The sequence below is a fragment of the Vulpes lagopus genome, chromosome 2 (genome assembly GCF_018345385.1).
Source record: "Vulpes lagopus strain Blue_001 chromosome 2, ASM1834538v1, whole genome shotgun sequence".
Taxonomy (NCBI): domain Eukaryota; kingdom Metazoa; phylum Chordata; class Mammalia; order Carnivora; family Canidae; genus Vulpes; species Vulpes lagopus.
The window spans coordinates 51,299,093-51,322,705 of NC_054825.1; the positions used below are offsets into that span (position 1 = coordinate 51,299,093).

At 51.9% G+C, this 23,613-nt stretch overlaps 1 protein-coding gene across 6 annotated transcripts in view; it reads left to right on the forward strand.

Moving 5' to 3' along the window:
* MEGF11 (multiple EGF like domains 11) overlaps positions 1-23,613 on the forward strand; it is a 219,155-nt gene that overhangs the window by 22,469 nt on the left and 173,073 nt on the right. For all 6 annotated transcript variants that reach the window (XM_041744100.1, XM_041744104.1, XM_041744101.1 and 3 more), the window contains exon 4: positions 23,234-23,326. In XM_041744100.1, the coding sequence (XP_041600034.1) occupies positions 23,234-23,326 (93 nt within the window). The remainder of the gene's footprint in view (positions 1-23,233; positions 23,327-23,613) is intronic.

The following is a 23,613-nucleotide window of genomic DNA, read 5'->3' on the forward strand; positions in this document are numbered from 1 at the left end:
GGCCTTCACAGTTTCTCCTAAAGATTTAACTACCAGACGGGGTGGGAGAGGGAAGGGGAAACTGTTGGAGAGGCTGTTTAGGCACCAGGCCCATGGGAACACATCCTCTATAACGACTTCCTTTGGTGGGCATTTGCCTTCACAAAGTGAGGAACTCAGGGAGTTACTTTTTTTTGGTGTCAGGCTGTCACATATGTTACCTCATTTTATCCTCAGAATGACTTTCCTTTCTAGGAGCTGTTGCTCTCTTCACATGTGTGAAACTGAGAGGACTTTAGTGTTTTCACCAAGGGCCAGCATCCAGTAAGTGGTGAGCCCATTTCCAGTGGCCTGGCAGAGAGGAACCTTACACACTGGGGCCCCAGACCAGGCTAGGGGCAGGGGTGACCTGTCATTATACTCAGGCTCCGTAGCAGAGCCTTCAGCTCAGGCTCAGGAGCCTGGGTTGCAGCCCTGGCTGTCCACTTCAACTAGCTGAGCAACCCAAGACACCTCATTCCCGCCTCATTCCCCTTGCAGAGTTTCTCTTGTGTATAAAATAGTATCAAACCCATCCTGCAAGACCACGTGATGGGGCTTTGTAATCACGAGCCCCTGCTGACCCCCACCTTACCCATGGGGTGGCAGGAATAATGATCTTCTCCTCCCTCACCTCTTCCTCCTGCCACTTCTTGGTCATCATTGTAGCTAACACTTATATAGCACGAACTATATGCCAGGCCTCCCTTCTGTATTCACTTAATCCCTACAACACCCCTGCAAAGTAGGGACTATTAACATCTCATTTTGTAGAGGAGGAAATGGAAGCACAGGGAGGTTGCATAACCTTCACAAGGCCACCCAGCAATGAAGCAACACGGCTGGAAGCCAAACCCAGGCATCTGGTGTTGGTTCTATACTCCTGACCAATCTGTTACAGCCAGTGGTCTGCAGGCTCAGCTGCCACAAGGCCACATTTGGAAGCTTCTGGTATCTCTGGAAGTTGAGAGTAGGTAGTATTTAGGTAATAGGACAGTGGCTATGGAGTCTCCTGCAGCGTGGGGCTACTCCACTCCCCAACCTGGCCATCTGTCCCACTCAGTTCCTATGCTCCTTCCCATTTCCTACTGAGATGAAACCTCATCTAAAGGACCCCACTATGTGTCTTCTCTTTGCCTCACTTTCCTTATCTGTGTAATGGGGTGATAATAGTGCCTTCCCCTTAGACTTACGAGGATTAGGTAAGTTCCCAAATGCTTGGGACCATGCCTGGCACACAGTAAGTGCTTAATAAGTGTCAGCTCTTGTTTTCTAGTATGGCAAGATAATGCAGAGAGCGCTTCCCCGCTAGGCTGAAGGCAAAAGGAATCATGGTTTTCAGATCTGGGAGGAAGCCCTGTGTGTGTAAGCATAGGGTTGGGAGGTGGGGTACATGGCCCCTTCCCATATCCTCCTAAAGACAATGTTTGAAATTGTCAGAAAGAATAGCAAAGAAATCTTATCAGGCTCTTGGTACGTGTCAGCTTTGTAGGTGGTGAGGCCCCCGTCACGGCTCTGCTTGCTCCAGAACAGAGCGCAGATTGCAACATTGCCTCCTAGAGAACAAAGACAGAAACTCTATTTCTGCAGCACCAGGGGTCTGGGGTTCAGCTTACAGGTGTCCCAGGGAGAAATGGTGATTAAGAACCCCAGATGGGGGTCCGAGGAGCCAGCCTGCTGGTGACAGCAAGCATCTCTGTCTGGCAGCACTCTTTATTTTCTGAGGGGCTCGGTGCCTTCTTTAAATCACGAGTTAGTCTTAAAGGTCTTTGTTTTGTTTTTAAGATTTATTTATTTATGATAGACATAGAGAGAGAGAGAGGCAGAGACACAGGAGGAGGGAGAAGCAGGCTCCACGCAGGGAGCCTGACGTAGGACTCGATCCTGGGACTCCAGGATCGCGCCCTGGGCCAAAGGCAGGCGCCAAGCCGCTGAGCCACCCAGGGATCTCCAAGGTCTTTGTTAATAACTTTACGATTCAAATGGTGAAAAGGTACACCTGAGCCGAGCCTGTGTCCTCCTGTCTGTGCTGAACGAGCCTCCATCAGAGGGTGGACAGCGTGACCTCTGAAGGTCACTTCTAGCCCGGAATTCCGGGGTGCATCAGAGTGGGGTGAGGACTCCCCATGTGCAGAGGAATGGCCAGCTGAGTTCCGGGCAGCCTCTCTCTGAGTCTGTGATGGTTAGAGGCTCCCCTTGAGTAGAAGACAAAGCTGGCAGGCCTCACGCACCTGTATTTACCTTGACGGAGCTTTAAAACGCTGCTCTGACATGTGTACAAACCACACGTGGAGCAACACGGATGCCTCAGCTGGAGGTCTTAATGACCCGCTAAGAACAAGAGACGCTTCTAAGATCTGGAAGCTGCTGTGCGAAGTGGTTCATTTCCCAGGGCAGGGTGCGGAGCAAGGGGAGCCATATGGCCCAGCGGTGGAACAGCTGTCTCTTGAGAAAGAACAATTCGGCAGCTTCCACCATCTGGGTGAATTATGAGACTTGCAGTTCTCATGCATATGTTGGGGCAACCCACCAACCCAGCAGGCAAGCAGGTGGATGATGGAGGGTGATAGAATGCCTGGTGCTTGGTGCGCTGGCCCCCTGCATGGCCAGGCCACCCCCAGATACCCCAACTTAGCGGCCTCCCCCGGCCCGGCTGCCCTGACCAGAGCCTTGCCAGCTCCCTGGGAATTTCTAATCTCCACCACCAACCCCCGGCTGGTGGGTCTTCCACTTGCTCCAGAAAATATACATGTCATTCCCTTAACTCTGGCCACCGCTTGCCTCTTTGGCAGGGCAGGGAAAAATCTAGTTGAAGAGTGGTTAGTGGTTTGGGGCTGTTATATTTTTTCTGCTCTATGATCCGTGTTAGGTTAAAAGGGCCAGAGCTGCTTTTCCTTCCCACAGAAGATAACTCAACCTGGACAGGCTCCCTCTGGGAGAGTTAAAGGTGATGAGGGACTTCTGGTTGGCTGGCACCGTTAATATCCTTCCCCCAAAGTGGCCCTCTCCTGTCCCCAGTTCCCCAGCTGGTTGGAATGACGAATATATTCCAGTGTGTTCGCATCCCAAATGATAGCTCTCTTCTTTTGCACGTGCTGCTTATCCAGTGGGGCAGAAGGAGAATGACGTGATGGGTCCCCCCACCGCCTCCGTCCACCCCGCCACCCCCACCCGGTGTGCCAGCCCCATGACAGGTGTTCCTACAATCTGGCAGTGCTTGGTGGTGAGTTGTGTCCTCCCAGTTCACAGATAAGGAAGCAGAAGCACCTGAGAGGCCAAGTGACTGGCCGGAGATCCTTGAGCTAGGAACCGGAAGAGAAGACTCAAAGTTAGGTCTGTCTGACTCCAAAGCCAGTCTCTTTCCTGGAGACTGTGCCAGGCCTGGACAGAGGCGGACCTACCAAATCGGTGTTCGCTAGGGGCGTGTTCTTAGGACAAAGGCATCATGCAGGTTGCTGTGTCTCAGGGCTTCTCAGTATCTCTCCCACTGACAAGCCAGGAATTTTCACATTAGAGTCTCCTGGTGATTTCCTGGTACTCCAGAAGGTTCCTGCCAAAATGTAGCCCTGTTACCTGGGGAGGTAATGTGTTCACCTCCATGCTCCCCAGGACAGAGAGAGGTTGGTATCGGTGATAGGGGAGAGGAGACCTAGATGGAGGGTAGTAGTGGCCTCATTCCTTTAACACTTGTTCCGAAGCTATCTCTGTCCCTATCCTCATCCCCACCTGCCTCTTATTTTGAGATTGCACAGTCAAGACCTCACAACTGACCTAAGTGGGTTGGCCTTAGATTGACTGCCCTAGTTCATTGCCAGGACATCCCAGCAATGAGGGGACGTGGCCTGTGGCCTCCTTCACATCCCTCATTCTCTGGCTCGTGGGGTCGAGACATAGGCTTAAGGTCCCCCTGTCTCCCAGCCAGAAGAATATGCTCTCCCCAGAGGCCCAGGGCAGGCTCGGGGTGCCCTGCTGTTTTACCCGTTGTCCTTTGTGTGCACTCTGTCCTTGTCACCTCTTCCCCTTTCTTGACTTCCACTCTGTTTGGGGAAGTTGCCTGGAAGGCCTGTGAGGCAGGGTTTGGGTCTGGACATTTCTATGTCTCTGTGGAGCAAACAGGCCATTGGAAGGGTTTCTTGACCATTTCAGTGTCTGCAAGGAGGGGACTTTGGGGAAATCCAACTAGCCCCTCCTAAAAGAGGCTGGGGGCTTGCTTATTGATCTCCAGTAGCAGAAGTCCTGATCCTAGCCCTTAGGGGCCACAGTTTGGGTCTCCCCCTCTTTCCCCCCACCCTGAGACAGAGAGGTCTGGCCCTGGGAATGGGCATGGGGATCCAAGCCTATGGGACCCTTTGTTCTGATGTGGTATGGCAATGGCTGCCAATCAGTGAAGCCAGGGAGGCTGGACTTGAGAACTTTCCTGCTTGGCTTCCCCCTCTCTCCTTCTCCTTCATGAATTTCTCTTCTCCTTGTGTGGAGGCCATCTGAGAGTTCTCTCTAGTTACGCCCACTGAGTGGGGAGGACTGCAGGTGACAGCTGTATCCAATGACCTTCAGAGGCAGCTAAGGGGCTGGCACCCCATCCCGAGATGGCTGCCTCCCCTCCCCTTTGTCTCTGGGTCCGACTGTACCTTGGTCTCCCCATGCAATGGTGCCTTCATGCTGGGGGAGGAGGGGGCACCTGGGAGCTGGCTCTCAGGGATGGCTTTTAAGGGTTGTGTGAGAATGAGATTATGCCCAAGTGGAACCCACAATAAGGGTGGAGTTTCGGTTTTCTGATCCCCAGTGAAATGGGGTAGCTGAGGCTTGGAGCCAGGTGGTAAGACCCTCTGGTCCAGAACCCCAGGCTTCATGTCCCCTGGAGCTGGGGACTATGAGTGGAGGCATGGGGGAAGATCCTGATTCCTTTCTATTCCTGGATCAGGGAATCACATGTTCTCAGGATTAAGTGGAACCCTGCCGTCCACTGACCCTGGACATGCCTCTCTGGATGCTAATCTGCCTGAGGCTCTGGGCCATCATTCATACTCTGGTTATGTAAATAGTGCCCTAGGGTTCCATGTAACCCAGAGGCCCTGCTGCTATTACAGCCAGAGATGGTGGTTCTGGCTCAGTTTGATTACCTTGGCTGACAGGGAACTCCCTCTCCCCTAAGGAAGCCCAAGTGGTTTGAACTACTCTCACTTGGAGAAAGGTATTTATTTTGGTCCTAGAACAAGTCTCTCTCTTCCACATAACAGCTTTTTAGATGTTTAAGAACTGTCCCCTCTCCGTCACCCCCTCCTTCCCATTCTCTTTTCAAGGTGAAACACCATTTGTGGATTTAGCGATTTATTTTTAAGTGATGTGCCACACTCTAGGCGAGGTGATGGAGAGACAGAAATTAATGAAACAGAAATGGTCATTCACTTTAGGGAGCTCACAACCCAGCAAGGCATCATTTCCAGACTTCTGTCCTCTCCTCTTGAATGTGGGAAGGGCTGCAGGTCTGGCTTGATCAGGGCAGAGGTGACAGCCCTGCTGTGCTCTCCATACTTCCTTTAACCTCCGTGTAATGCTGCGGAAATCATGTAGCCTCCCTGACCACCATCCTCAGGATAGCGGCACCTGCCTACCTGCCTTGCAATGCTAATGTGTGGGATCTAATGGGAATTAGAACCTTATTTTGTTACACACAAATGCAAGGTGCTATTTACATCCAATCCCGTGGAGGCATGGAGTGGGGGCAGGAAAAGAAAAGTGTTTATTTTTGTAGTGTCTTTATGACAGTAATTACTGCACCTTTTCAGACAAAAGAGTCATTTGTTTAATGCATTTGTTGAGTGCCTTCTCCAGTAATGTATTCATTTATTTTTTATTCAGGCAACGTGTATTGCGTGCTTACTGTACTCAGGGCTGGGGCCAGGGATAGAGGTTCAAGGGTCAGCAAAAGAGATGCGGTACTTACCCCCATGAAGCTCATAGCCTAGAGAGAGACTGGCTTTCAACACTTGCTCCCCAGGTAAATGGAAGATGCCGTTTTCAGTGGGTGCCCTGAAGGGAAAGAGCATGGGGTGCTGAGAGCCACTACCAGGGAGCCCTCCTTCACATAGGAAGATGGGGACCTCAGGGAAGAAGGTTTGGGGCTGAGATGTGAAGGGTGAGGAATGAAGCCTGGGGATGGAGTGGGAGCTCTTGGCTGAGGGAATCACATGGGTGAAGACCCTGAGATGGAATTGAGATTCATGCACCTAAGAAACTAGAAATTGGCAGAGAGTAGAAGAGAAGAGGCAAGCAGGGCCAGATCCTACAGGGCTCCTGTGGGAATAACCCTGGCCTTGGTGTCATCAGCTGGCCCAGAGCTAATGCAAGCAAGGGCCTGGAGCAGAGCTGGGGACTGTGGAGGCGTCACTCTTGCTGCAGGTAGGAATGCTGTGCCCTGAGAACCCCCAGGCCATCTGGGCTAGGGAGTGGGGGCCACTGCCTTGTGCAATCTTGCAGGGCTCATCTCTTCCCTTTGTGGGAACAGGATTCCTGCTGTGGGGTGGGCGGTGCCCCATTCACCTCTGGCTCCCTGTCTAGATGTTCCTTTTCCAGGACACTCCGGTGCCCCGTGCCCAGCTAAAGCAGGCTTTGCTGGACTGGGTTCTGTCTGTGATCCTGCGTGAATTTGTTGTGTCACCTGCCTCCTCTGAGCTGTTTGGGGGGTCCTCCTCCGTGTGCACCTGACAGTCCTGGCTATGAGCAGTTAGGGAGGGGAGCAGGAAAGCAAGGTGGTGGGAAAGAAGGGTTCTAGCACTGTAAGGTGCTAGGGGGATGTAGAGTCCCTCTGGTAGTGGACACTGGCCCTCAGGGTATTTTTTGTTCCTCCTTTTGCCAAGGCCAGGCTACCTTTACCTGTAGTGCCTGCCAGCTGTTAGTTCCTGCAGGCATGAGGGGAAACAAGGCAGCCAGCAGCTAAGTGAGTTGCCCTAGTAACTAGCTAGTAAATAGTAGATTGGAAATTTGAACACAGCAACTCCAGCTCTGGGGCCTACAGTTTAGTAGCTATATCACACCTTGTATTTTTTGCAAAGCACTTGTTGTTCTGTGTACTTTGCTGCAAGGAAGGTGTCAACCTCCTCATTCTCCAGATGAGAAAACACGGGCATGGAGAAGCACTCACCTGGTCTCCTTCCGGGAGGGCTTTGTGGGGGCCCAGAGGAGCACGGAGGAGAGGCAGGGGTCCGAGTGTGCACCTGCATGTGCAAGGAGCCACGAAAGCACGTGGGCTTCAGCCCTGACTGCTGCCTTCTGAAGGCTTGTCGGACTCCATGGCAACCCACGTACCACCACTCTGGGCCTGATCTTGCCGCTCGTTGTTTGGGTAAATGTTTTGTTGAGCGCATGCTGTTCATGCCCTCTGGAAGTGGGTGCTCTGGGACAGGGGGTAGAAGAAGCAACGTTATTTATGTGTTTAGAGGCCGAATTGTCACTTTTCCTGTACATTTGTGTCCTCAGGGGAAAACAAGTGCCCTGCCTTTTCAGGCTTTCTGGTTTCTGGAAGCATGCTTTCTCAGTCCCCAGGGGAGGCCGAAGCACTGTGGTTCACACCCCATAATGTGAGGCCCGGTCTCCTGGCCTCCTGCCCAATACCACTCCTTGCTGCTGGACCTGGAGCAAGGCTTGCCTTGTGAAGGCTCTCAGCAACCAGCAAGCATCCCTGGGCCACTGGGCCGTGCCAGACTCTGGGCTATGTCTCTGCCCTGGAAGGAGCATCAGGCAGGGGTCTTTGCCCTCCAGTGGCTGATAGTTCAGCTTGCAAGATGAGCCCTCCACCAGGTGGTATTTAATCAGGCCAGCTGCTCCAGGAGACAGGTGGAGAGAATGCTGCAGGTGAAGAGAGACTGTGTCAGCGCCAGGGGGTGAGGAGCCGGGAGGTCAGGCTCTCAGCTATCTCTGGTGTGGGTGACCCTGGGCAAGTAGTACCTTCATATCTCTGAGCCTCGCTATCCCCATCTGTAAAGGGAGTCTAATAACAGACCTGTCTTGCCTACTTCTTAGGGGAGTTGTGAAAGTCGATGAAATGGCAAACATAAATGTGCTTTAGAAATGCCAAAGTGCCAGATGAGTAGGAACGATTACCTGCGTGGAAAATTCGGAGGCAGAAATCTGTTTTATCTTTCCTTCAGCTTCTTCTGTCTGCTTTTCCTCCTTCCTTTCTGCAAATAACTGGCCAAATGGCTCTCCTCTGCAAATACCACGCTAGGTAATGAGTCAGGGTTGAGGGAGAGAGCGGGGCACAGATAAAGACCCGTTCCAACCTTTAAGGAGTTTGCCATAGGTAGGAGCCAGAGGTCACCGGAACTGTGATACAGAGTGGAGTGTGCTCCCTCCCTGACAGCTGGGCTTCCAGGCCGGCTGCCTCAAGAGCAAGGGCGTAGGCTGAACCCTAAAGAAAAGGTAGAAAGGTAGATGGGCAGCAGAGGGAAAGGACAGTCTGACATTCCAAGGGGGAGTTTGCTCTAGTGGGGAGAGCACAGAGAAGGAAGGGAACAAGGACCCAAGGAAGATGCTTTGTCAGCAGGCTGCTCTCTGCTGGAATGCAGCTGTCTCTCAAGAGCTGATGCTGACCAATGGATGGGCCGGTGGTGGGGGGCACATCAGCTTCCTTCCTGCAGGGTTCTCTGGGGAGGTTGGTGTCTGACCTGAAATGACAGGGCCCTCTGGGCCACGCTGCAGCACCCCACCCTTTGCCCCACCCCATCCCCCACCCAGGGCCAGAGCTACTGGGTGTGAGCGAGCCCACTGTCACTGGAGATGAAGGAAAGGTGGAGCTTGTGAACAGGGCTGCAGATTGTTGAGTTAATGAGGAAGGGAAGTGGAGCCAGCAAGGTGAGGGAGCAGGGAGAGAGGCAAGAGAGAAGGAGAGAAGAGAACAAGCAAGGAGGCCAGAGGAGGGGATGAGACAGAGGCAGGCGTCTAAGCAGATTAGGCTGATAAAAGTGGGACTGAGGGAGAGCCAGGGTCTTATTTGGAGGAATCAATACTGCTCTCTGCATGATGCAGGAGTAACCGCCACCTCGGGAATCTGTGCGATTGTATTTTATTGGGTCTCCCAGTGCTGTGCTGAGGCCAGCCGCAGCCCTTCCCTGCATGCCAGGGGCCCCCTGGGGAGCCCGCTTTTGGCAGGTTGGGGAGTGGGCCACGGAGACCTGGTCATCATAGCCACAGAGGTGACGGCCAGGCCCTAACTCATCAGGAGAACCCACCTGCGCTCAGTGCTTGACCCCTTGACTCAGATGAAAACTTCCGCAGAACTCCTCCTTCCTGGGTGGCACTTCGGGCCCCACGGGGCTGGCGGGCACTCTCACCTGGGACTAGTAAGTGTGACACTGCCGGGTTTCCTCTCCTGGAGGATTCTTGTGCATGGTGGGCCTTATTATTATTATTTTATACAGTTTTAGTAATATTTATTTTCCGTGCAGATAATAACCTTCACCTGGTTCAACATTTAACCGCTAAAAAGGGGAGGCACTCACTATAAGGCCTTCTTCCCACATGCCCTCCTGGAGGAGACCCCTGTAACTCGCTTCGGTGCATCTTTCCAGTGCTATTTTATGTACAGATGAAGAAATAGATGTGTGCACTCTTTGCCAACACATTTTCATTTTTACACCAGTGGCAGCAGCTTCTAAACCCTGCTCTGCCTTGACTTTTTCCCCCCCTTTGGCTCTAGCTGATGTCCTCTGTATGAGAAAAGCCATCTGGTTCCTTTGTTTCGGCTGCACAGTATCCCACACGGTGTGGCTCCGTCATCGTTTCTTTGCCCCTTTGCTTGTGGATGGACCTTTAGCTTATTTCCAAGCTTTTGCTCTCCTGGACCAGTGGCTGTAGGAAATGACCCTTGTTTTTGTCATTCTTCAAGGGCAAGGATGTTGACGTGATGCAAAGATACAGAGGGTGAAGTATTTAGGGGTGAACAGAGTCCCTGCCTGTTGTGTCTCGGCTGTTTTTCCTGCGTAGCAGAGGGCCGTGGGCTGGGGAGGCAGGGGGAGGGGGTTCAGGGTGTCAGGAGGGCGTGAAAGTTGGGGACCTCCTGCAGAGTGAGACTGGAGGGTCCAGGTGGGATGTTGGTTCCCTCCACCCAAGTTGCCAGGGCTAGAGAGCGATGGCAGATCCTGCCCAGGAGCAGTGAGAGGCTGGCGACCCTGCTCTGGCCATTGGAGTCCCAAGACCTCAGCCTGCCCAGTGAGACGCTTCATGCCACCCAACTGAGGGGTTTTCTCCTCCTCTGGGAAGCCTTCCCTGCTCACCCAGCCCACGGGCAGCGCTCTTCCTTTACCTGACTGCCAGGCAGGCCTAGGTCTGCTCCGGAGGCCCTGTGACAGGGTGCAGAGGGGAGTGCCTGCCCTGGGCCTGCAGAGCCCTCGGCTGAAATCCAGACTTGCTGCTTCGAAGCTGTGGGACAGGGCATGGTGATTTAAAAAATAAAAAGGTCATTTAAAAATAACATTTTCCCCCAAGGATTAGATGTTCAAAAATTATTCTTTGGAATGTAAGGAAACCCTCCTGGCTTGGTGCTGGGTCAGGGATGGTTGGGGTCGGGGTTGGGTGAGGGAGCTGGAAATCCATGGCTGTGAACCATGGATCCTCCATGGATTCATGGAGCCTGAGCAGGGGAGGTCTGCAGATCGCCATTCACAGGACCTCAGAGGACACAGGCTCCGAGCCTCTGCCTGGTCCTCTCACCACGCTAGTGCTCCAGCGGAGGCTAGGAGTGATCCCCAGGGTGCATTAATCACAGAACTGGGGGCGGGGATGGGGGGTGGGCCACAGGCAGAGTCTTCTAGACTCTCAGGCCAGAGTCTTTCTAGAGAAGACTGTTGAGGTCCTGAGGTAGCAGGAAATTCCTAAACAGCCCAAGAAGACCCACATACACCCCGGCTGTAAAGGGGTATGGATTGAAAGAGGATTGACTCATAAAAGCACCAACTCCTCTTGGTGGACTGTCAGGGAATTTAGGCATCCTCAGGCTGGGCAAAGAAGTGGAAGGACCAGGCAGGAGTGCAGGGGGGTGGGGTGAGGGTGGGGGGAGCAGCTGACTGTGACCTTCGTGGCTGCCTTTCCTATTCACTTTGCATTATTTTTATTAAAGCCCTAAATCAGTGGTGCTAAGTTGCTCCTGATTTAGCTTCTCAGTAGGAATAAGATTTAAGCCCAGCAGGACGTCAGGGCCCCTTGCTGCTGGGGGCACAGGGCAGTGACAATGCTCCTATACTTTGGGTGGGCTTCATCGTGCTGGTGGGTGGCAGCTGCCTGGCTAGGGTATCCAGGACAAAAGACCAGCTTTGAGAGAAGGAAGGACACTTCTCCATGGGCAGGCACCTTGGGTGCCAGCCACACGCTGCTCAGAAGCCATGGGGTCCTATTAATGGGTTTCCGATCTGCTTCTGTTCTGAGAGAGAAAAACTCCCCAAAGCCTTGTTATGTGGAATCAGGAGGAGACATAGGAAAGGGCAAGACGGTAGCTGGGCAAACTCCGAGGAGGCAGATTTCAGTTCAGTGAAGCAAAAAGCTTTCTAGTGATCAGAGCGGTTTGTTAAAGGAAGGGCTTCATTGATTCATTCATTGGTAGATTCAGCAGATGTGTATCAAGTTTCTGCTTCGTGCCAGGACTGTGCTGGGCCCTGGACTAAAGCCAGTGCTGAAGACAGTCAACAAGCCAAGTAGTGACATGTGACCTGTGCTTTGATGAAGAAGGGCAGGTGCTAGGGGAGCACGTATGAGAAGCACCTAGTCTATCAAGGCTGGCTAGGGATGGCTTCCCAAAGTAGGCACCGTGGAAGGTGAGACCTGAGAGATGAGTAAGCCAAAGAGGAGAGGAGAAGAGTGGCTCCAGGAAGCAATACAGCATGTGCAAAGGCCCAGAGGTTGGAGAGAGCCTTTCCCACTTGAGGGTGTGGATGCAGTTGAATGAGTTTGGGGCAGAGTGACTGCATTCCTTGATAGCAGAGGCATCTCAGTCGAAGTTTGGCCTAGGATGTAGGAGAGGGGCTCCAAGCTCTGGATGAGGTGATAGAAGTGAGGACTCTAATTACGTGGCCTCTTGTGCTTCAAGATGCTGTGGTTCAGAGCATCCACTGAAGTCCCTGAGTTCAGTATATTCAGGTGTCACGTATCGACTGCCTCCTCTAAAATGAATCATGATAGTAAGAGCTGGGACTTACGGGGTCTTTGCTAAACACCCACTCTGTCAACCGCTCCATTATTTCAGCCAGCCCCCCGCCAACAACACTCTTGATTTAGGCAATGCTGTTGGTCTAGTTTCACAGATAAGAACCCAAGGCTTTGCAGTGTTGGGTCCTTTTACTTGACTTTACTTGACTCAAGAGCACACGGCCAATTAAATGGAAGAACCAGAACTTGAACCAGGTCCATCCAACCTGGAGCCCATGTGCTTAACCACGTCCCTCTGCCTGGGATCTCTCTGATATCCATCTGCCCATTTGCCCAGTGCCCCCTCCTTTGGGACTCTGTCATGCGTGGCCATGAGAAGGGGCTAGCTCCTTCAGGAAAGGGAAGTTGCAAGACAGAACCAGGGGACTGGTTTTTAAATCAAAGCATTAAAAAAAAAAAAATACTCGACAAGCTTCATGTTTTGCTTTCCTCGTAGGTGATGAGGATCAATTTCCCAAAGAAAAAAAATCAATCAGTTGGAATGTGTCTTTCTAGAGAAAGCCTGGCATCTGTCAAATGGGAAAAAAAAGACCCAGAAAAAGATTTTCTTGGGTTGTGTGCTGGGGGTTGCTGACTCAGGCCGTATGCTCCAACATCATTAACAAGTTGAAAAGCTGTTGCTCCTTGCAGGAAATGCAGCATTGGTGGTTTGAACAGCTCAGTCCAGAAAATCCTTTACAAAGCAAAGTGAGGTGGACTGAGAGTACCAGGAGCATCCACCAGCAGCTCTGGGGCCTGCAGGATGGATTAAGGAAATTGACTGCAACACTGGGGCTTTTGTCAGGCCCAGTGGTTGGACATGGCTGCTCTATGTGGAAACCCATTAGGGACATCCTGACAAGTTGGCAAATTTAATTGATAAACCATTATTAACAATCAAGCCATATTGAGGCAAGCCATGAGAGGCAGGCTTATATCTTAGGGGTGATTGGTAGAGATACAAGAAAGGTTCCCAGGGGAGTCTGGGATCTGATACTGGTGATGGATGATTGATGGCTCCCAGGCTAGACGGGGGAGGCCCAAACCCCAGACCGAAATCCTTCGTGTTGGGTTTTGCTGGATAGCTCTTGTTTATTAGCTTGAGTCACTGGAATTGTTCTAAAGAGTGTTTCACTCTGCCACCATGAGATGATTTGGGGCCTGAAATTGCCCTGGTCTCTTAGCTGAGTTAGGTATTTAATCCCTACCAGACTTGAGAGACATGTAGGGCTCAGGATGAAGGGAAAGGAGAGAGATCCTTTGTGGATTCAGATACATATTCAACATTTATTTATTGAGCACCTGCTGTGGGCCAGGCACCATTCTAGGTGAGTGGACATAAAGGTGAACAACAGAGACCCATTCTTTGCCTTTGAGGGGTTTATAAGAGATAGGCAAGTGGATAAAGTAGTCAGTTCTCCACCCTATGGGGCAAACCAGATGTTCAGGAGCAGGGAGGGAACCAGCCCAGCCTCGGGGTAGGAGGGTGGGCAGTGTAGTCAGTCAGTGAAGGCTTCCTGCAGGAAGTGGCATCCAAGTTAACGTGAAGGGTAAGCAGAAGCAGTAAGGGAGCTGGAGAGCTGGGTTGCAGATGGAGTTCTAGGCTCTATGAAGGCCCAGGGTAGGGAGAGTTGAGGCTCATTCACAACCAGAAATTCCATGTGCCAAAGACGAGAGGGCAGGATGGACTGCTGTGGCTGAAGAGGTGAGAGATGGGCAGGGGGAAGGTAAAGGAGGTTTTCTTCTAGTAGAAAACCCTAAGAAGCAAAATTTCTGTGATCTGGGAAGTGTAGGAAGGCTGATACAGTATCTGGCATGTGCTAGATACTCTATAAATGCATTATGAATGAATGAATGAATGTCAGGTCAAACATCCCCTTCTCTGTGAAGCCTCTCCCCTGTCTGCCAACATGCAGAGTTGCCTCCCTTCTGTTGGCACCCATTCTGCGTTCTGAACTGGCTGTGACCAGAGACCTTTTATTTTTCATTTTCATTTTCATTTGTAGGATTTACTTATTTATTTTGCGGCAGGGAGGGGCAAAGGGAGAAAGAGAGTCACAAGCAGACACTGCGCTGAGCATGGAGCCCAATGCAAGGCTCGATCTCACGACCCTGAGATCATGACCTGAGCCAAAAGCAAGAGTCAGAGGCTCATCTGACTGTGCCATCCAGGCACCCCCAGCACCAGACACATTTTAGTGCTCTTGCTTGCTGGCTCACTTACTCCCCTGTCCCCCACTCCCCCCATCCACCTGGCTATCCACCTACCAGCTTGCCCATGCACTCAGCGGCTTGCTCCCTCTCCCAGCATCGCTCTGTGGAAGTGGGAACTCTGGCCTACTTGCTTATGGTAGCCCATGTGCTTAAACTAGCACCTAGCACAGTGTCTGGTACAGAGTGGGTGCTTAATAAATGCTTCTGGAGTAAGCGATGCTCAGAGGTAGGGGGATGGAATAGATGACCTTGAAAAAAATAATAGCTAGGTCCCTATGTGCCAGACAGTGTGCTAAGAAGTAAGCGGTTTGCTTGTATTGATGGTTTAACTTTGCAACCAAACTATAAGGTAGAGAACCAGTGTCCCCATTTTAAAGATGAGAAAACCAAGGCCCAGAGAAGAAAAGTAACTTGCCTGAGGTCACCACTAAGAAGTGGGCTTGAATCTAGGCAGCCTGGCTCCCAAGTCCATTCTCTGCTGTCTTCTCAGTCTTGGCCCCTGTGGAAATTCGAGTGCAGTTGCCTTGGGCACAACTCCCTGAGAGGGTGAGGGTCTGGTTCCCAAGGGATCAGGAGGAGTAGCACTGCCTGGGAGTCCCATGGGCAGGGCAAGGCCTCTGCGTTTTGGACTCACCTTCATAATCCCTACCCCGGGGGCGGGGGCGGCCCAGCACACAGCACATGCTAGCTAAACACTTGTCCAGTGAACACATGTGTGTGTGGGGGGGTGCATGAATGAGCAGAGGGTGCAAGGGGGCAGGGAGGACACCTGGCAGCAGGTAGCCCACCCCCACTCAGGTTCACATTTTCCCCCAGAAGCATGGCCAGCAGTCCTCTAGGAGAGAAAGAGCCTGGCAGCCAGACTGCAGCCTCCTTTTGTTCTAGACTTCTCTTCTCTGAAATGACAGTTGTAATTCACCAACGAGCCACGTGGGGACCCCGGGGGGGGGGGGGGGCCTTGTCTGCCCGTAGTACCCACACTTCCAGTGTTCCCAGTGCTACACCCCCGCCTCCCTGCCTCGGTGAACGAGGAAGCCTCTTTAGGTCTCACCCAGGCCTTTCTGTCATCCTTTGAGCTGGAAATGAACCTAAGAATGCTTTGGGGCTGTGGCATCCCAGCTTCCCTGGCCAGCCCTGGGAAAAGGAATATTAATAGCACCATAAAGAACAAAGCCAATCAGCAACAACTATAATTGACCTCTGGTTCTAGGTGCTTTGTGTGAATCAACTCATTTATTCTTTGTAATAACTACCTAAGTCCCCAGCCATCTTGTAGATGGGGAAACTGAGGACAAGCTGTGTTGCTTAAGGACACGCAGCTAATAAGTAGCAGAACAAGGACCAGGCTTTTATCTGTCAAAGACTAAAACTCATCAAAGGCACCACCAAATTAGGATGAATGGCTATGGGCTGGCTTGGCCGATTGGTGGGGGCAGCCAACCCCTGGTTACCTGTGTGAGCCCTCCTAGTGCTCATCCCTACCTGCGCCCCCGCCAGTGGGAAGAAGGGGGACCTATAGGCCCATGGGCTCCAGACAAGAAGAGCTCTTGGCTCCTGGTATCATTTCATCGTATCAACTCTGCAGGTGAAACACTTCCTTTCTTTTGTTCTAATTGACTATTTATGTCTTGGAGTCAGATGTTACCAAAGCAATTCAAAACTCTAGATGTGCTGAGAGGAGGAGCCAGCTGTTGTCGCTCTTCCTGACCACCCAGGGGACTTGGGGCTGGCAGTTATAAAGGAAGGAGTAATACACGTCGTCGGATGAATTGTTTTGGAACTCCCTTTTGGTGACTCCCTGACTCGGGTACCTGTACCACTCCCCCACCCCCCCTCCCCCCCTCCCCCAGCGACATGCCACATGACCTTGGGTGTGGCAAAATCACTCATGCTAAGTGTGTCACTTAGGAATTGGCACTTGGGCCCACTTGGATGTAGGTCATTTTATTTCCAAGCAGAATCAGATGACAGCCTGACCTGTGGCTCCTGCCAAGAATGCTAATGGAGGACTGATCAATGTACCTGGGGGCACCAGGGACACTGGGTTGGGGGGAAGCTCCAGAAGCCATGTGCTGCAGAATTCTGGGAGGCCACCACCTCCTTTCCCTGGCTCCCTAGTCTTCTTTCGTCCTAGCTGAATATCAGCCCCGTTGGCTAGGGAACATGGAAGTTGTCTTTATTTATCTTGACCTTTTCATGTAAGTAATTTTTATAGTTCCATTAACTAGTAAGACCATTTCAAAACCGCCAGGCAAAATATATTACTGTGAATGCCCCAGGGACTTATGGGTTTTCTTGGGTGGAATGCTAATAGGAGTGAGAATTGATTCAGAGGGCTCACCATGAATGAGGGACAGCAGACGGGGTGCCTTGGTCAGGGAAGGGCCAGGATGTCTCAGCGGTTTGTTTGCAGAGAAGAACCTAAGTCTGACCTAGACACCTTTGCTTGATGCCAAGATGCCTGGACTAGGGGATGCTCCAGCCTCACATCTGTATCTCAGAATACATTTGTTCAATGACAGGCTTTGTGTTTGCATCTGTGGAATGGATTCTTCTCAAACTTGGTATAAATCAGTAAACCAAAAAGCCAATTGCTGCTGCAGTGGGGCCCTAGACTCCCAGAGCTGAAGGAACATTTAGATCATGTCCTTCAACCCCTTCATTTCATAGAGAGGGAAGCTGAGACCCAGAGGAGGGAATGGACTTGGCAAATCCGTGACAAATGTGGTGCTGGAACTTACTTAACTTATGGTTCAGGTGGTGGTGGAGCATGTGGGTTAAGAGCCTGTTAGCATCACTTAGATGTGGGCTCAAACCTTGGCTTGGCCACTGGATCAGTTAGGGTCCTGGCAAGAAACAGATGGCATGTTAACTGAGGGGATTTTAATAAAATGATCACAGATATCCACCTCTATTTGTGTTACACCATTTTACATTTGCAAAAAACTTTTACATTAGGACCTGTTTTTGCTAACGGGAAGAAATCCAAAGAGGATTTTTACTTTCATGAAAATGGTGAAAGTGAAAATAGTGCTCGAAATTTGTTTTGCAGCAAGTGGTTATAAACTTAGCACGCACCCTGAGGAGTAAGAGTGATGCCCCAATCTGCTTCCCCAGGAACTACATTTAGCATCTCAGCATCAAGCCTGCATGGCTTTGAATTGTGTCTGGGCATCTGTGCTTTATCTCAATTTAATTTTGTGCATCTGTTAGCAAGACGTGTCATAAGGTATCAGAAAAGCCTAAGAGGTTATTTTCTGGGTCAAATTTTTTTTTTGTATAAATTAATGGTAATTGCTTTTTTTACTTGATGCCATTTTTGGCTTACAGAAGGGTTCATAGGAATGTTCTACTTTCATAGAGGAGGAGGGATCAGTATTTATGACGGCATGGGAAGGGATAAAGAAACCAAGTGGAAATTTAGGTCTAGCAACCAGAGAGAGCCCCTCCATGCTTGGGCTGAAAGAGGCTCCCCCCACCCGCCCTGAGCACCCTGACCAGTACTGTCAGCCCTTACCGTCCCATCTCCTGCTGGTATTTTCCATTGACCAGACCCATCCAGAAGCCAGAGGGCAAGGAGGCCCATTAATGCAGTCCATGGAGGTCTTCTTCTCAGGGCACAGAGGGGACGGGCACAGAAGGGCAGAGCATGATCCGGGAGGGCAGATGGAGACTATGCCTTCTCAGGGGGGTAAAAACTGGTTCTCAGTCTGTTTATACAGAAAGCACAAACACACTGTATATCTGGGTAGGTACTGGGTATATATCTGTGGTATCACAATTTCATGGGAGGGAGCGATTAAGAAAAAAAATGTCTAAAGTGGTTCCCCAAGGGGAGGAGTTGATGGTGAAAACACGGTGGAGAAATACTGACCTCGCCCAGTAGCTGTGGGAATCTGCACAAGTTACTAAGCCCTTCCTGTGGTTGATTCCCAACTGTAAAAGGCGTAGTCATTCTGTCTGCCTCAAGGATGAAAGGGGGCAACAGGAATGCGGTGCCCGGCAGAGAGAAAGGATTCATCGCTTGGCTTTTCCTCACTGACCACAGTGATTAGTGTCTGATGAGAGTCATATGGCAGGTGGTACAGAGCCCGAACTCACACTTAGGTCTCCTGCCTCTTAATCCCGTGCCATTTCCAAAGGAATGGAGGACAGAGACCGGGGTCCCTGTGATGTCAAGAGCCCTAGAAAGAGGATGGGGCTTGGGGGCCAGGAAGTGGTACTAGGGCAATGGCAGAGATCCGGGCATTTCCTGGAGGGGGTAGGGCTGGGTAGGATGCTAGCTCATGATGATTCTTAGCTGAATGGGACTTTATAGACCTCATCTGGTCTCATCTCAATTTATAGGTGAGGTTGCAGGGCCCGGAGAGGAAAGTGGGATGCTGGGTATCATTGAAATATATGTGGTGGTTGCATACCCCGGATCCGCTCACACCTGTAACTCGGCTTGTTCTGTAACCCCCTACAGCACCATTGCTCAAAACCACCAGCCACCGTAGGCCCCCATGGGCAGAAACAGCCTGAGCCAAGGGACAGGGCCCAGAGATTGGGTGACTGCTCTGTGACTGAGCCGTGCCCTCCCTGCATGTGCTCTGAAGCTCTCTCCTTGGGACCCACCAAAACTGAGACACCTGCTTTGTCTCAGGCAGCATGAGAGCTTCAGAAAGGCTGAATAGGAAGTGGCTTTTGTCCTCTCAAAGGCCAGGGATTCACAAAGGAGAGACAGATGCTGTGATGGTTAACTCCTTCAAGGTGTACTGGGATGGCCTGTGTTGAAAGTTCTGAGGCCTGGCACACAGTAGGTGCTCAGAAAATGGTAATGGACAGGAAGCAGCGATACCAGCTGTCAGCTGGACTTAGATGTCAAGTCTAGACCACATGTAGCACACGTATGTGTGTGTGTGTGTGTGTGTGTGTGTATGTGAATAATCAAGGCAGCTCATGCTTACTGAGTACTTGCTGGACACACAAGTACTCAGCATTTGGCACTGGCCTCAGCACTTTACACTGCATTTCATTGAATCTTTGCAGCAACCCATGAGTTAGGTACGATCAGTGTCCCCATTTCACAGATGAAGAAACTGAGGCACGGAAGGTTAGATACTTTGCTTATTGTCCTGTAATTGTAATTGACAGACACAGAATTTAAACTCCGGTCATTGCATTATCTCACCCCGGCCTCCCCACCAGGGCTGGAGATGGGGCCACCCTCCAGCACACCATCCCCAAACAGGGTTTGTCAGCAGATCACTACAGCCCTCCCCATGTGTCTGGGGCCTTAGTGGAGGGAGGGAGACAGCTTGTGTGTGAGGACCCCCACTCAGGTCTGAGGACATCCTACTACATAAGAGTAGCGAGACCCACACAGTACTTTACCCCAGGCACCGCTCTGGGTGTTTTGTCAACTCCTATAATCCTCACACACAGCCCGAGGCCCGTCTTGTGACTGGGTCACTGGCCCCCACTGAACAGATGGGGGCTGACACGGAGACGACGTTAACTTGCCCGAGGTCTAGAGCTACTAAGTGGCCTCCCTGGGTCCAGACCCGGCTTCTGGTGCAGTCTTTGCTCTTAGCCACTGTGCTGTGCTGCTTCTCCCTAAAAATGCCTCTAGCACCCGGATGTTGGAAACGGGACTGAGGCAGGAGGGTAAGGTGGTGGGAAGCCGAGAGAGCAGAGGTTCAAATTTCTGAGTGGGGCCGGGAGAGGGGAGGTGGTGGTGTCAGGGCCAACTGCTGCTGGGGGTACAGCAGTGGAGAGAGGGACTCAACTAAATGCCCCTGTTTAGAGTTGCAGGAGCCAGAGAAGAGGGCGACCAGGGTGGAAGAGCTCTGATTGAACCCCTTGTAGGGGGTCAGCCAGCATGAAGAGCAGGGTCAGAGAGAACTTAGGGGACACATATGCTCTAGGGGTGGCTGCTGTGTCAGCCCCTGCCCTCTGCAGAGGGGCTGCCCACCGTCAGGCTACGCAGAGTCAGGAACCCCAGCCCCAGGGAGGGACAGGGATCTCCCCTTCTTTCCCCCTCAGGAGACTTCCCTCACAGCACCCACGTCCTATGGCCTCCCCACCAGGTACATAAGCCCACGGTGGCCCGATTGCCAAATATGGCCATCTGAACCTCGGATGTTTGCTATCAAATTTCATGCCTCAAACAACACTGTCTAAACAACACCTGTGAAATATGAATGGATCGAGGTTTTGACGAGCAAATAGCCCAGGCATAAACCCAGGGCGATGGGGAGGGGAGGGGGATAACAAGGTCTGGAGGGGCCATGGGGATGCAACACCATCCCTGGAGCCAGGCCCACGGTTTATGCAATGACTCCTCTCCACGTAGGGTCTTTGGGAGCCAGTGGGCTGGATACAGGGCTGAGCTGAGGGGAGCTCCACAAACTGTCCTAGGGGTCCCTGGGGTTTGAGACAGAGACCAAAGGGAAGGGTGGTGTGGAGTTTGGCTAGAGCACCTGAAGGCCCTGCCCTTCCAGCTAGGAAGAGGGTTCAGGAGATAGGCCTATGGCCAGGTGTGTAGGGTGAGCAGGGCCACGGAGAGGCGAGGGTTGGCAGGGCACTTCATTAGCATGTCAAGCTTCCTCTCTGCTCCCTTGAGCTGCTCTGAGCCCCCTGCCCAGCTCCCCTGCAGGGCACTCAGTGTGTTGAAGCAGCTTCTCTGGCTTCTGCCTTCATGTCTCACCCTCCCGGGGGGCACCCACAGTACCCTGTGCCATCCCCATGGGCTGGCTCCACCAGCCGCTGAGCTGTCTAGGCAGGGGAAGGCACCTCTCCCTTCCCTTTACCTTCAGGAGGCTCATCTCCAAGCTCCTTGCTTCCTGGCAAAGAAGCCACAAGCTGTCCACAAGGTCACAAACACTTGGGCCTCTGTTTCTCCATGCATAAAATGGAGGGGCTGGACATGATGTTCTCTGAGGTCTGTTGAGCCCTGATAGTTGGCAGATTCATTGTTCGCTATCTGCCCTCACTGCACCCCAGCAGAGCCCCCAGGAGTCAGGGTGTCACTGTGCAGTCAGAAAGCAGCAAGAGGTGTCTCGAGCTGATCTGACAAGTTGATGGGAGGGTCTGCTGGATGGCTGAGGGCCCCAACAATGGATCAGCAGGGACCTCAGCCTATGGGGGTGCGGATAGGTGAAGGAAGCAGCCGAGGCCAGGGCTTGGAGCTGGCTGGGCTGAGGTGCTGGCCTCTGAGAGGGCCTGGGGATGGACAGCTGGTGTCCTTTGTGTTCTGGACACATTGACCCATTTGAGTTTATTTGGAAAGTCCAGTGAAGCAGGGTGAGCCAGGGCAGCAGGAGCGGTCAGATGAGGTCTTGCTAGCTGGGTGAGCCCCTCACTGTGGCTCTAAGTGGGATTGGTCACTGGAGCCCGGGGCCATCCTAGTTCCCCAGTGACAACTGGGTTAGCCAGCCATTCCCCAGAGCTCTGGGGCTGTAGAAAGCTTCACATACCAGAACCTTCCCTGAGAGCCACCTGTACAGATGATAGAAGGACGTGGGTGCCAGGGCCCTCCCCCAATATACCACAGCTAGGCTTGTAGAGGATAGGCTGACTGCAGACCACTGACCATTGGGGCATCTGACATGGCCCTCCTGGATGCCTTTGCATGGGGCCTTGCGCAAAGCCAAGGCAAAGGCTTCAGAGTCAGCATCTGGGTTTGGGAGGGCCAGAGGACCTCACACCAACCATAAAATGAACTTTGTTGTCTAACCTGACAGTGGCCTCTCAGTGGGCATTCAGGCCAGGCAGTGGGCATGGCAGTGGAGTGGGTGTTTGGAGATCAGTGGCTGCTCCTCAGAACTCACCACTGGGGGCCACCTGTCCCCTCACCCTGGGCCAGTCCCAGGCAAAGAGGTCTCTTATTGCTTGTCAGGAAAAAGCACTTCATCTAGGTCCCGTCTAAGAAACTGACAGGGCTGATGGTAGCTGCTGAGTTCCTGAGCTTACAGAATTGGCCTGGGTGGCAAATGGGAGTTTTTTGTAATCCCTCACTGATGGATCAGATGGTGGGGCAGATCTCTCAGGAGCAAAAGATGACCTTGAGAACATATAGATGTCAAAGGAAGAGAGAAATAATCCCCCTTCCTCAAACTGCTGCCAATAAGCCTTCTTGACACTGGAGGAAGTCGCTGGAAACTGCGGCTGCTGCCTCCCAGCTCAGGCTGTAGCATTTGCTTGCATGATAAGAAATTGCCAGGCACTTTCTAATTACAATTATCATCATCATAGATGTCTCTCTTAATTACTTTCTTATAATTAGCTGTTGCTTTTTCCTCGGCATTTGTGTACTTTGCAGATTTGCTGACATTTGAGAGCCCCCAAAACAGGGGCATTTGGGGAGGAGAGCAAAAAAAGGTGGAGGAAATACAAGAGGAACCTATTCTTTTCAGGCAACCTGATAAATTCCGGCGCCTCTGTAAGAAAGAAACTGGGAAAAGCAAAAGATGGCCATGACAGGTCACTTCCCGAGCTCATAGGAAAGAGATTAGGAGTGTGGATTTAGGGTTGGGGTTTGTGGAGGGTCTTCAAGTGTTAAATCTTGGAGAGAATATTCTTGAAAAGCTAAGGCTGACGTCTCTCGGGCTTGGGTTTCCTTTTAAGAGATGAGACTGGGATGAAGCACACTCTTGTTGGATCCATTTCAGAGTTAATTAAATGATGCGGGTCAGGAGTAGCTTGATTTTCCCCAAAGTCAGTGATGCATTGTGAGCATCCCTGGGCCCCGGGGGATCATTACAAAGTGGTTCATGCTCTTTGACCAGATGTTTGGTTTTCACTCTCTGTTTCTGTGCTTTCTCCCTCTCCCGGCCCCCTGCAGCCCTGTGTACGGAGGACTGTGTGCACGGTCGCTGTGTTTCTCCGGACACCTGCCACTGTGAGCCCGGTTGGGGAGGGCCCGACTGTTCCAGTGGTGAGTCTGGGGTCTTTGGGGGCCAGGAGTTCCCTTGGCTGTGGCGTGGGAGGGGCCATGCCATGTGCATGCTGAATTCTTTGTGTTGGTCTGGGGCAACCTAGGGGAGTGTGGACATCGGGGAGGAGGCATACCTGCAGTTTACATGGTGATGCTTGGGGTGGAAGTCTCCAGAGGCATGGAGGTAATGGTTTGTGGGGTCTGGAGAAGCATTGTGCATTGCATTTATTGGAAACTGTGGAGTATTTGTACAATTCTGACTTGATGAAATACTTCGAGATACAGTC